The 13,648-nt window shown below is 34.6% G+C and overlaps 1 protein-coding gene across 1 annotated transcript; it reads right to left on the bottom strand.

Moving 5' to 3' along the window:
* Positions 1–11,666: 11,666 nt before the first annotated feature.
* Positions 11,667–12,455, bottom strand: LOC104647787 (uncharacterized). The gene has a single exon (XM_010323563.2). The coding sequence runs from the start codon at positions 12,453–12,455 to the stop codon at positions 11,667–11,669; it is 789 nt and encodes a 262-aa protein (XP_010321865.2).
* Between the last annotated feature and the right edge of the window lie 1,193 nt (positions 12,456–13,648).

Consider the following 13,648-nt stretch of genomic DNA (forward strand, 5'->3'; position numbering starts at 1 on the left):
CTTTAATTTATTATAACTTGGGTTAATATATAGGCTAATGTTGATATTGTGGAATTTTTGTTTCTTTCGCTGAAAGAAAAGATAAATATATAGATTAGGAATTAATTAAATACAATCAAAGATTTTTACCGAATTAACTCCATTAGGAGAAATCGACATGAATATTTTTATAACATAATTTGCATAATCTTTTCACCAACCTTAATTATAAAAGGAAAAATCAAAACTGTGTGCAGAATTTCATCCCTAATAAAAGAATATTTAACATTTCTCCAAGAAATACAAGATAAAAGGATAAATATATATAAAAATTATTGACGTGATGTAGAGTTTAAATTGTATATAATTTCAAATAAAATAGTTTAACATGAAAATAATTTTTTCATATTATCTTTCATATGAGCCTTGCTTTTTGTTTAATTAGTAGCCACAAGGACAACAATACAGTCACAAAAACAAAAAAACTAAGAGGTTGGTCTAATCGGATCAGTCCATACAAAATGTATATGAGCTAAATAGGTAAAAATAGCTCAAAATTCTCCATGGAAGGTAGAAAGCCATTTCTATATACTAGATCTGGAAACTTTCATAGTCTCGTCTCTGATTATATAGGTTTTTGCCACCATAGGTTTTCATTTCTAGCAAACTGGGTATCTTGTTTGCCGCATTCGTCGTGTTTGAGCGCTAAGTGATTTCATTTGGACATAAATCTTGAAATTCTTTTTTTCCTTTTGTTTCCTTTTTTTCCAATTATCATTTGATAAGTTATTTTTCTCATTTTGATGAAGTTTATTATTCTAAAATGATAATATGAATTAACTGATTTTTTTAAAAAAAAGCATTTTCTCAAACACACTCTCAGTTTGTCACGACTCAAGACTATCCCGTAGTGGTAAAATGGTGTTTAGAACCACAAGGGGCCCAAACTAACGCATGGTCTTTCATAACATTATGATTCATATAAATAATAACTGAAGATAACTAATGCATGAGCTAAACTGAGATAAATCCAAAACAACTTAGTATTCAAAATAGAATTCATTTAATTAAAATCATAAAGTTAAAACTACCGTGTGACTGTCTGAACACCTCTACTAAGATGAGTTACTGGTATAACCCTACAACTAATTCTAACTATCTAAAATTGAAAGATTAACATAATGAAAAAATAATAGCTCTTGTCCTTGAAAGGTGAGGACTCACCAAGCTCAGTTGTTGAGATGATACAACAATCGTACTATTTGCGAGTTGGATACTGAGAGTATGAATCTAAATTATAAAAAGATATAGCAAAAACGAGTATGTGTAAAGTACTTTGGATATACTTAATATGTGAGATGGAAACATTAATCTAACAAGTTAAACATGATAAAACTAAGATGCCTAACTGAATATAAAAGCTGAAATAAACTAGTTAATGCAATGACCAAGTAATTATTATGAGTATGTAACCAATCAACATTGTGCTGAGTAAGCAGAAATATAAGGTCATAAAATATATGAAACTAAACTGTGGAGATATTATTATCGACATACTCCATCTCAGCTAAATGAAATCCAACCTGTATACCAGTTGAAAGGGTTCTTTGCACTTTGCTAGTGTACAAACATTATCTAATGTGCATCTACCAAGCTAATATAAAAAAAGGATTAAGACGTGAGTCCTGGTCTTACTGGCAACCTTAAAACCTACATTGTCAGGTTGTACTAAGACTTAAGGATTTCTAGTAAAGGTTGTACTCTTAATTGATGAGCGAGATTTCATCCATATGCCTGTTTTGTGTTAAGTAATACACCGAATTTAATTATACGGGTAAACCACGTAATACTGATAATGTCATGGCCGGAGCCTACACCTTGGACATGGCCGGCACCCAACAACCATTTCTAGCCTTGAGCGAACCCTTGGTCTGGCTTACTTAACTCAGCGGAATACTCAACTCAACTCAATTAAGAAATAGATCATGATTAAAAAAATTACTTAATATGATAGTCTAGCCAAAATGGCACTTAAGTCTCTAACACTTGAACATATGAAACTATAAGGTAAAAGAGACTTCAAAACTGAACTATCAAATGTCTATGAAGCCTCTAAGGTGACTGAGATGGATTTTCAGATAGACCCACAACATCCTATGAACTAAACTAGAAAAGAAATAAAATGGATGATCCCCGGAATAAAATGAGGATCACCACTTACACTGGAGGTCGAATTGGATCAATGAAGACTTGCGTGTTGATCCTGGCTACTGGCGTCTGCATCATAAGACAATGCAGGTCAACTGGTGTCAGTACATTGAATGTATGAGTATGCAATTTGGAGTGCTAAAAAATCTATGAATATTGAAATGGATTAAGGATAAACATACCTTGACTCTACTTGACTCATCAGATAACAACTCAATATAAAGCAATAAATACATGTGCATTATCTATGAAACTGATAAAATAGTGTAAAAACATAGTTCATTAAAGATAAAATAATAATAAACTCAATTTTACTTATATATGAAAGTAATATAATTTCTATGGGAGATTCTCTAGCCGACAACCATCACTTGAGTCTAAGTGATAACAGCGTTTTACCTCACGCTTCCAAGGACCATCCTATACCTTGCCATCGGTATATGATCTTACTTAATTTAGTGGATCCACTAGCTTAACTTACGTGATCATCTAAAAAGTATCACCTATTAATACCCATAATGTATACATGGTTTACATGGAGACTTGAGTTACTATGAACTCTCCTCCCCACATCGGTGCTCAATACTACTCCCAAAATATACTTTAGTTCATGCTTCTAATTTAACTTCCTTCCTTTGGGTTGAGATAATTTGCTTGACCCATTTTAGCTTTAACAAGCCCTCTTGGAATCAATGTTCCCCCTTTTCTTACTCAAAACTCTTTTGGAACTCTTAGTTTCCTCTTACTTAAATGTGAAAACACTAATACACCTTTAAGTAATACTTAGTTCCGTTATAGCTTTTGAGAGATGAACTCAACTCTTAGTCTTTACTTCATTTGAACTTAACTCTTAGGCAATACTTAGTTCCCTCATAGCTTTTGAGTATTTAACTAAACTCATTACTCTTTGCTCAACTTGTCCCTTGAGCCTTAAAACAAAGTTAAAATGATTGTTTAAGACTCTTTGAAAACTTTAAGAACTTACTTCTTAACTTTTAAACTTGACTCATAACTTCTTTGACCTTGATCTTAGCTTCCCTTGAATTTGGATTATGGATTTAAGGATCATGATCTAATGTTTATGGATGATTTCATGAGTTTTAGATGTACTTTAGAGTGTTGGAATCAACTAGCAATGATAGGTACATCACTTAGGATTTAGTGCGAAAAAATAGGGAAAGAACGGAGTTTCGAGGTGACCTTAGCGGTCTGAAAGGCAAGGGCGCTAGAGCCTGTTGGACAGACTCTAGTCTGAGATGCTCTGACTGACGTGGCACGCCAGGGCCTGTCAGACAGAGCATGCCTTGTAGGTGCGATGCCCCAAGGGTTGTAAGATGGGACCTCCGACTTTTCTTCTCCATTTTTCATCTCCAATCCTCATAAACTTCCATGGATCCTATCCTAAACACTTAGTATAAATAAATACCTCGTCACCCAATAGATTAGACCCAAAAAAGTCCAGAAACACAAATCAAGTCTACTAGAGAGAAACTAAAATTCAACTAACAAGAATTTTCACAACTTTTCGTCAAGAACTTCCACGTTTATCATTCAATAAACTCTAACTTGATGAATTGAATCAAATTGGGGTGTGGGTGGAAGGACCCAATACAGAATGATCTCACATACCTTAAAGGGATCACCCCCGGTGAAATCCATGCAACGATTCTTGGCGTTCTTGCTTTTTCTTCTCCTTTCTCCTCTTTTCTCCTCTTCTTTTCTCTTCTCTCAAAACCCTATCTTCTTTTCTAAAGTGTGAACTTAATAGGTTCAGCCTAGACCCCAACTTATTGCCCAAAAACAAAATTAAATAATTGGGTAAGGAAAAGACCAAAACACCCTTTAAAAATCCGAATTGGACTTTCCTCATTCTAACATCCCAACTTCTGAAAGTCATATCTCCCTTATACGATCTCGAAATTTCATAAACTCGATGATGTTAGAAAGATATTCCAAGGGTATTTCCATACATATAAAGAATTGCCCCCAACTCTCTTTGAGCTGGAAGTTATGGCCGTTTGAAAATGACCAAAACTCACTTTTAAAATCTGAAAATTTTTTAGATTTCCCTATTTATTTTCACAAATGAGTAGTCTTGATTTTTTAGTTATTCTTAGTTATTTCAAGTTACGAGATGTTACAGATAATACTGGATAGCTCAATAATTGATATCTAAGACTGAAATATTAAATGTTTATTTGAAATTATCATATACTTGTGGAACTGAAAAATTGAAGGTATAACTTATCATAATAAATTTTGTCATCCTGAATGAAGTGTGTAATTAAGCAATACAATCTTAAAGACATGTATCTTCCCTATTCGGAGGGATTAAGAATATAACCATATAAAAATATTGAAATTTAGGTACAAACATGTATGTATGGGCTATAGGTTAGTTTACTAATTTTAAAATTGAATTATTTGCACTATACCTGTCCCTGTGAGATTCTTCATCGAATCTTAGTTTGATTTTTATTGCTAACAACCGTTGATTCTCTTACTTTTCTTGAGGATAAACTGAGTGTTATCATTGAATTATCAATTTTTATCTTCTCTTGTTATGCTTCTTTAAAAATCATAGTATTTTTTTATTTAACTTCCATAAAAAAAAACATAAATTTCATCTAAAATAGAAAAATGAATAAATTGAGTGAGTAAATAAGTTAATGTTCTCCTATAATTTTACAAATGAACAACTTTTCTAAAAAAGTTTTAGCTTGAACAAAATTTATAATGTAATAACCTTATAAAAAAAATTTGATGCAAGTAATACCAAAATAATTAGTAAAAATAAAGATATATTTCATAACGGTTTGTAAATATAAAAGGTTGATAGTAGGAAAAACCTTTTGGTAGTATGGAATGTTTGTAGAAAAGGTTAATAGAAGTAGACAGTTGAAAAACCTCGTTGTAGGAGTGAATATCTCGCATGAACGAGTACTACCTAACAATATAACAATAAGAGAGCTACTACATGTCCCACTCAACATAAACGGGAAAGACCTCAAAACTAGTCTAGGACGAAAGAGGACCTATATCATTTGAGTTAATTAAAATGTTAAACCTCCTACAATGTACTTATACAAACAGAGCACTAAAGGACAAAATCCACATGGAGGCCTAGCCATAAGGGAGTCCTAAAAACAAGAATCGTATATCATTTTCAAATTAAAAACAATGTTGAAACCCCTCACCAATAATGAATTTACATGGATTTCCTCACCAAAATGCCCAAATAAAATAAAATACTTCATCTGGCGGTGACAACAAATAGAATCCCCAAACCGGACTATGTAAGAGACTTTGGTATAGAAATTAGTAAGCTATGTCATATATGCAACACTCTCGAAATGATCACTCACATATTCCTAGAATGTGAGACAATTAGAAAAATATGGCTAGATTTGGGAGTTATATATGCAATAAATCATATTATAAATAATGGTAGGGGCGATTGGCTACTTAGACTCAAAGACCTAAGTTTTCCCCACAGAAAAACATAATTAAATTGGTAGGAACCGTACCCTTTCTTCAAATGTAACATTTGGAGGGAAAGATATGAGAACCACCATAATAATATAAGTACAAAAACAAGCATTACAAAGACCATAATTCCATCCAGAGAATATCTTTCACTAACTGGTCCCTCGAAAAGAAGCATTACCCCAGAAACCACATACATAAAATGGGAACAAAATGATTCATACTAAACACAGACCGTTCGTCAATGGGTAACCCTGGGAGAGGAGGAATAGGGGGAGTAATTAGTAATATAGAGGGAGAAGGGTTATTAGGCTATATAAGCAACCTTTATGCTACAAATTCCTTAAAAGCAAAATTGACAGTACTACTACAAGGAATTGAGTTGGCATTGAACAACAACTTACTAGAAAGCAACATCAACTGTAAGGATATATTTTCCCTCCTCGAGAATGAACACATCAAACTTTCTCTAATATATTGTCTGGCTGGAGGGTGCTAATATGTGGGGGGGGGGGGGGGGAGGGGGGGAACCAAATTCAACATAGGTATCGTGAAGCAAACAAAGTGACATATGATTTAGAAAAGGATGGAACTAATCTGGCGCAAGCCAACTATTTTGCAGCTTGGAATTTCCACCGATGTTTGTCTAGGAAAATCTAGAAGCATACATAGTGGGTACTTATTTTATTAGGCTGACTAAAGCCCTTATCTAGACAAAGGCATTATTAATAAAACTACAACTCCAAATCCTTTCTGGATAACTATAAAAATGAAACACAAAAAATATTTGAAAGAGTATCTGTAAATAGTTAGCATGTCATGACTAGCAGACATTGAAGAGCAAGGTGTGCTAGCCAAGCATGCACGCACTCTTCAGAGTTACAAAACCTACTTTAGTGAAAGTGACCTTCCCACGGATGCTCTTGGCCGTTTGAAAAGGATTTTTGATGTTCATCCTAGATTAAAAATCATTTGAATCCTAAAAGCTTCAAAGAGTCTATTTTTTATACAAAAATACCTAAAATTGGGACCTAACCTAGGTTCGAACTTGTAACCTATAAACTATTCATTTAATCTTTAACCATTGGCTCATAGCATTTGATCATAAATATGAAAGAATATTTATTTAATTTATTTATATCAGTTGTTTACTGAATATCACTAGAGAATTTAAAATGAGATATTATCAATAAATATAGTCTAATAACCCCTAAAATGTGAACATGAATTGATCAAAGGTTGACATGTAACATAACTAATTATATTACACAATTATAACTTGATCATACATATAACTCATAGAATATAATATCTTTTACATTTATTTTCATCATAATGATTCGCCTTATAATAATGAAAAATCTTCAATTTTTGTGAAAATGACCCAACTATATATTTTTACCGTCTTATTTACCAAAAAACACAAGAAACTAAAAATTAGTTAAATCTTAAAAGTATCAAAGAGTCAAATTTTAAAAATTTGTGAGGGAACATAACCATATAATACTATATTATTTACATTTATTTTCATCATAGTTATTCGACTTATAATAATGAAAAATCTTCAATTTTTGTGAAAAGGATCCAAATATATACATTTACAATATTATTTACCAAAAAGAACAAGAAATTAGAAATTATTTAAATCTTAAAAGCTTTAAAGAGTCTAATTGTAAACATTTGTGCGGGAACATAACTCATGTAATACTATATACTTTACATTTATTTTCATCACAATCATTCGACTTATAATAATAAACAATCTTCAATTTTTGTGAAAAGGATCCAAATATATACTTTTACAATCTTATTTGCCAAAAAAAGGAAAGAAATTAAAAATTATTTAAATCATAAAAGCTTCAAAAAGACTATTTTTTAAAAAAAAATATACTTAAAATTGGGACCTAATCTAGATTCTGTCACGACTGAAGTCTAGTCCCCAGACGAGACCGGCGTCATTGACCTCTCAGAGGTCGCAAACAAGAGTACTTACGTCATTCTTACTTTACATAGGTTAATTTTTAGCAGAAAATTTGAAATTTTTGATTCTTTAATCATACTTGTTAAACATTCTTTATATTTCGTAATCGTTTATCATCAACAATCTAACAATTAAGAGATAAGCAACTGAAAGAAATAATTCATTAAGTATTAATTGTATATCGGTCAAAATAACACCAATACAAAGTCTAAATCAAAATAGGAAAGAAATGCCAGTGGAACATGCTCCACTAGCTCAACTCTAAAACTACGCTAGAATGTAAAACAGTAGCATCCTCGAAAGCATGAGGACCTACCAAACTCCGTATGAATGCTGACGTCTGGATAGCTGCAACAACGAACATGTAGCTCTACCGTCCACCTGTGCCTGCACCTAAATGTAGATGTTTATATGGAATTAGTACACACTTGTACTAAGTATGGATATATGCAAGCACACACCAGGGACATGCATGAGGAAGAAGAGCTCTTTCCCAACAACATGATGTTTGGAAGTCAAGTCAGTGGACTTGCTAAATTGAGATTGGGAAAGTTATGCCATGAGCGTGACATGCATCATTATAATCATTGTATGGCACACAACACATAACATCTTCATATAGCACATAACATATAACACATAGTTTCTTTCATATTATTCATTCATATACCATGAGACCTTATTATCATCGACTTAACCTTAAGACTTTCCAAAATGAGGCTCAACATATGGGACCTCAACTAGGGAGCCTTCTTTAGCAAACATAGAGTCTGCTTCATTCCTTCATACGTATTTCATTTCAATTCATTCATAGGCCAGTGCGAACACCATCTATACCTAGGATGTAGTTTAAGACTTTCATCAGGTTTGCTGTGCAATGATCAGGAATAACTTAATGTCATTACCTGAATCTAGCTCACCTCTTGATTATCCTATCCTAACACCTTCGGTATCGTTCATTTTATTATATGATTCATTTGAGGATGGCCTTATTCATTCATTGGGAACTCTAACTTTAACCGATATAGATCATGTGAGCATCATGAAATCCACTGCCTCCCCCACACCGAAAAGAGGTGGAATCACCGGCCAAAGCGATTCAATAACATGCTAGCATATATGGGAATTTAACCCCGCCAGATCCCTATAGTGGCAATATAGGTTCAAAGACTAGGAGATGTATGGAGACCCATACGCGGCAAGCCGGATAGTCTCATCTCATGAGAGTTACGTGAACCTCCGCCCTTCCCGAAAGAAGGCATCACCGCTTATAGCTAGCCAATCGGTTCTCGGTATAAAGTTCCATTACATTCAACTCATACATTATGGAAGTTGGCTTCTAGTATGAGGACATCATAGTTCAATAGATGATTTCTCATCTCATCATTAGTATTAAGTGTTTTAAACTCAATATTATTAGTGTGTTCATAGAGATTGATCTCTTCATTATTTTACACTCTCGTTGGTGAGTACGTATTTGTAACATTTACTTAGGCTCATTTGAGATTGCTCTCATCATATACAATAGCCTCACATTATGATTGTCACCACATTCTTCATTATTAGCACCTTTGTTTTTCATATTCACTAACCTCTTATTACGTGAATGTTCGTTTCTTCATTTCATAGTTTATCTCATCACATGCCAATGCACTTGGCTATTTAGCGTATCTTACATTCATACTTAACCATCCTAAGATTCATCATTTCATTACGTACATCTTAGGTTCACTTAATTTTTTAACGTTTGTTAGACTTACTGTCTATACATACAAGTCATGGGGCTTCATTCATAGTTCGCTAAGTGATTCTTACTTTCATAAGATTATGTATTGCAAGACTTATGTATCTTGCATATATGCCAAGATCTTGATTGTTGATCTAAGTAGATGGCATTATTTTTGAATATTTTACTCACGTATGAATTATGTATCAATACGGAGGTTTGGGCACGGGAACCCAAATTTTGAATCACTTGGATATCATTTGTATTTTTCGTTGATTTTATTTCTAATATTCATAACGTTAGAACTTTAAATTAAATATTGACATTTTCATAAAATAATTAATTTTCTATTTTAATTGGGATTCTAAATTAAATCTCAATATTTACATGAAGGGATAAATTTTCTATTTTAATTAGAATTCTAAATTAAATCTCAACATTTACATGAAAGAAATAAATTTTCTATTTTAATTAGAATTCTAAATTAGATCTCAATATTTACATATAAGAATCAATTTTCTATTTTAATTTTACTATTAATTAACCAAAGGGTTGGGGGTTCGAGCCCCTCACAACCTCTTAACTTTTTAATTTAATTAAATTCACTACAATGGGCAGGTTGTGGGTTCGAACCCCCACAGCCCCTCCATCTTTATTTTTATATAATAAGGGTGAGTGGCATTGACGTTGTGTGATCGAATCCCCACAGTCTCACTTTATTTCCTTAATATTTCGGACCCCCCCCCCTTCAGCGCTGAGGTCGTGGGTTCGATCCCCACGCCTCGCAAAATTTAATTTTTTTTCCTTCCTCGCGCGTTCTGGGAGGTCGTGGGTTCTAACCCCACGCCTCCCATTTATTTATTTACTTGATTTTTCTCCTCCTCCTCCCCCTTGGTTGCGAGTTCGACTCCCCCCTGCCCCATTTTTTTCCTTTGCGAATTTCACCAGCCCCCTGTCCTCGGTTCGAGCCCCGCCTTCAACACTCCTCTTTATTTATTTTATTAAGTCATGTTTTGGTGAGGTCTTGGGTTCTATCCCTGCAGACCTCACCTATTTTTTTATTGTTTTTTTTTGTTCAAAGTTTCCAGAATGCATCTACAACTTATTTCCAGAGTCTGGGACATTACTCCATAATTTTGTACATCATTTTTATGGGTTAATTTAGCATTTGTTTCTTATACATTCGTTAAAGTTCTTAAGACAAGTTTAGAGGGATGATTTGATTATTTGTTTTAACTAGAATTTATAGCCTTTCAACCATGTGAATGTTACGATTTTAAGAGCCTCTAATTGAACACAAAACACGAATAACCTCTATGCTATTAACATGCTAAAGAAAAATTCAAAATCATGATCACAATCTTGCACAAATACATACGTATTTACATACATATTCCCAACAGGCACAAAATATAAACACATAGTCGAAACGAGATCATCACCACAAACAAGTATCCCTAAATTCTACCAACAAGAATACCCAACCTAAGATCATAGGGAGCTAATGAAAGGGGCATGAACGGGGAACAACCTTACTATCTCGATGAATAGTTTGAATCGTAAGGGGCCTTTTGGGAAAGGAGCTAAGAGAGGCAACCCATATCTTTATTGATGTTCAAACAAAAAATTTGCTGCCCAAAACTCTCGCCAAAAATTAGTCCAAGTTACCTCAACATCCACACCACTCAACGAACAACTTCTCTTCGCCTTAATATATTTGGTTGCTTTGTTTTTTTTCTTCTTAAAATTTCAGGTGAGTTCTTCAAGCGTGAAGAACTGTTGATATTTGGCAAAATAACGTGAGAAAGATGGAGAACGTGAGAGAGAGAGAGAGTTAAGAAGCATGAGAGAGAGAGAGAGTTAAGAAGCATGAGAGAGAGAGAACTACTAGGATTAGAAGACTAATTCAAGACTTAGTCAAATAAAATTTACATTAAATTAATACAAAATCTGGTTTATTTTACTTTATATGCGAAAGGATCATTATGCCCTTAAAATTCCAGATTTTTAATTAATAACTAACTCACCTTAAGTACCTATTATTAAATTTATATTTTTTTTTTGGATCGTTACATTATCCCCCCTCTTTGGGAACATTCGTCCCCGAATGACACTACCATTACACATCTTATTGCCAATCCGATCATAACTCAATCATTATGCACAATTAACCAATAGCAACAAATACGAAGAGATAAGGATTTATAGACTTACGAGTAGGAAATCTAATCTCATACTAGTGCATACACACCACACACAGTCAAATACATGAAGGACTAATTAAAGCTACTCACCTGTGACTTCACCAGAAGTGTCTTCATTTGCCCCCCTAGACTGGAGTGCGAAGAATTGTTGCCTCCTTGGAGCCTCTTCACTTGGACCATTAGACTGAACTCTCTCCTTCCCTTGTTTTTTACTTCTCCTAATCGGACAGTCCTTCACCATGTGACCTGGTTTGCCACAACTGTAACAAGCGTTAGTGCCCATCATACACTCTCCTCCATGTAGTTTGTCACACTTCCTACAAGGTGGTCTCTTTTGAGGTGTATCTACTTCATTGTTTCTCTTAAATCTGGACTCAGAATTCCTATCATGGCGACCCTTAGATGAACTTGACTCCCCTTGGTGGCAGAGTCCCTTCTTAAACCTAGGCTTATCCCTGATCTCAATACTACTCTTCCTTGAAAAATTCTCTTCATCTTGCCTTGACTTGTTCCCTACTCTAGTGTGTCTCCTCTTTCTGCTTTCCTCCACATGCTGGACATGGACCATAAGTATGGAGAGGTTCACATGCAGCATAGCTGCCCTCCACTCCTCTTCGAGATCCTCAGTAATTCCTGCCAAGAATCTACTCATCTCGTCTCTGCTATTAGACACAAGAGAATTGGCATACCTTGATAGTTTCACAAACTTCAGAGAATACTCCCTGACCGTCATAGATCCTTGTTTAAGGTTGATGAACTCCTCAACCTTGGCCTCCTTCATCTCTCTAGGGAAGAACCTTTCCAAAAATGTTGTTTTGAACAGCTCCCATGTGACTGGCACTCCGCCTAGGACACGACTATCTTGCCACATTTTTCACCAAGTCTGTGCAACATCCTTGAGTTGGTAGGAAGCCAGCTCAGCCTTCTCAATATCTGTGGTCCCCATGGCCACCAAGATCTTATGCAACTCGTCTATAAATTCATGAGGATCCTCTGAAGTCTAAGCCCCTATAAATATAGGAGGATTCATCCTCGTGAAATCTCACAGTCTATCAGCCATGCTGCGAACCGGTGGGTTTTCCCTCTGAACATTCTGCCGGTTGACTTGGGCAGTCATAGCCTGAGCCTACATCATGATGGCCTGTGCCATCAAGGCTAGAGATGCCCTCACTTCAGCATCAGTCAACCTAGATGGGTTAACTGGCATGGCCACTCCTTCAGCTGGAGCCTGGGGTGGATTTTTATTACACCTAGCTGTTGCTGCTCCTGTCCTCAGACCCTTAGTTCTCCAAGTGTTCATTCTATGAAAACAACAAGTATTGATGTTAGACACGTTCATAACACCAAGAATTCAAACACTAGGAAAAGCACGATAAGATCAGAAGAACGAAAATTTTTCATACGCATCATGCAGTCTCTAATCCAGGATAGTAATGCACTTCACTACCATGACTTAGAAACTACTCAATGTGGTTGATGTAAACTCATTATTTTAGGAATTTAACCTAGCGCTCTGATACCAACTTTGTCACGACTGGAATCTAGACCCCAGATGAGACTGGCGTCGTTGACCTCTCAAAGGTCGCAAACAAGCCTACTTACGTCATTCTTACTTTACATAGGTTAATTTTTAGCAGAAAATTTGAAATTTTCTATTCTTTAATCATACTTGTTAAACATTCTGTATATTTTCGTAATCGTTCATCATCAACCATCTAAAAATTAAGAGATAAGCAACTAAAAGAAATAATTCATTAAGTATTAATTGTATATCGGTCAAAATAACATAAATACAAAGTTTGAACCAAAATAGGAATGAAACACTAGTGGAACATGCTCCACTAGCTCAAACTCTAAAACTACGCTAGAATGTAAAACAGTAGCATCCTCGAAAGCATGAGGACCTACTAAACTTCGGATGAATGCTGACGTCCGGATAGCTGCAACAATGAACCTGTAGCTCTACCGTCCACCTGTGTCTGCACCTAAAAGTAGACGTTTGTATGGAATTAGTACACACTTGTACTATGTATGGGTATATGCAAGCACACACCAGGGACATGC

Source organism: Solanum lycopersicum, chromosome 1 (genome assembly GCF_036512215.1).
Source record: "Solanum lycopersicum chromosome 1, SLM_r2.1".
In the NCBI taxonomy this organism is placed as follows: Eukaryota; Viridiplantae; Streptophyta; class Magnoliopsida; order Solanales; family Solanaceae; genus Solanum; species Solanum lycopersicum.

Excerpts from the sequence above, each read along its gene's own strand:
- LOC104647787 (XM_010323563.2), bottom strand. The coding sequence starts at position 12,455 with ATGTGGCAAGATAGTCGTGTCCTAGGCGGAGTGCCAGTCACATGGGAG.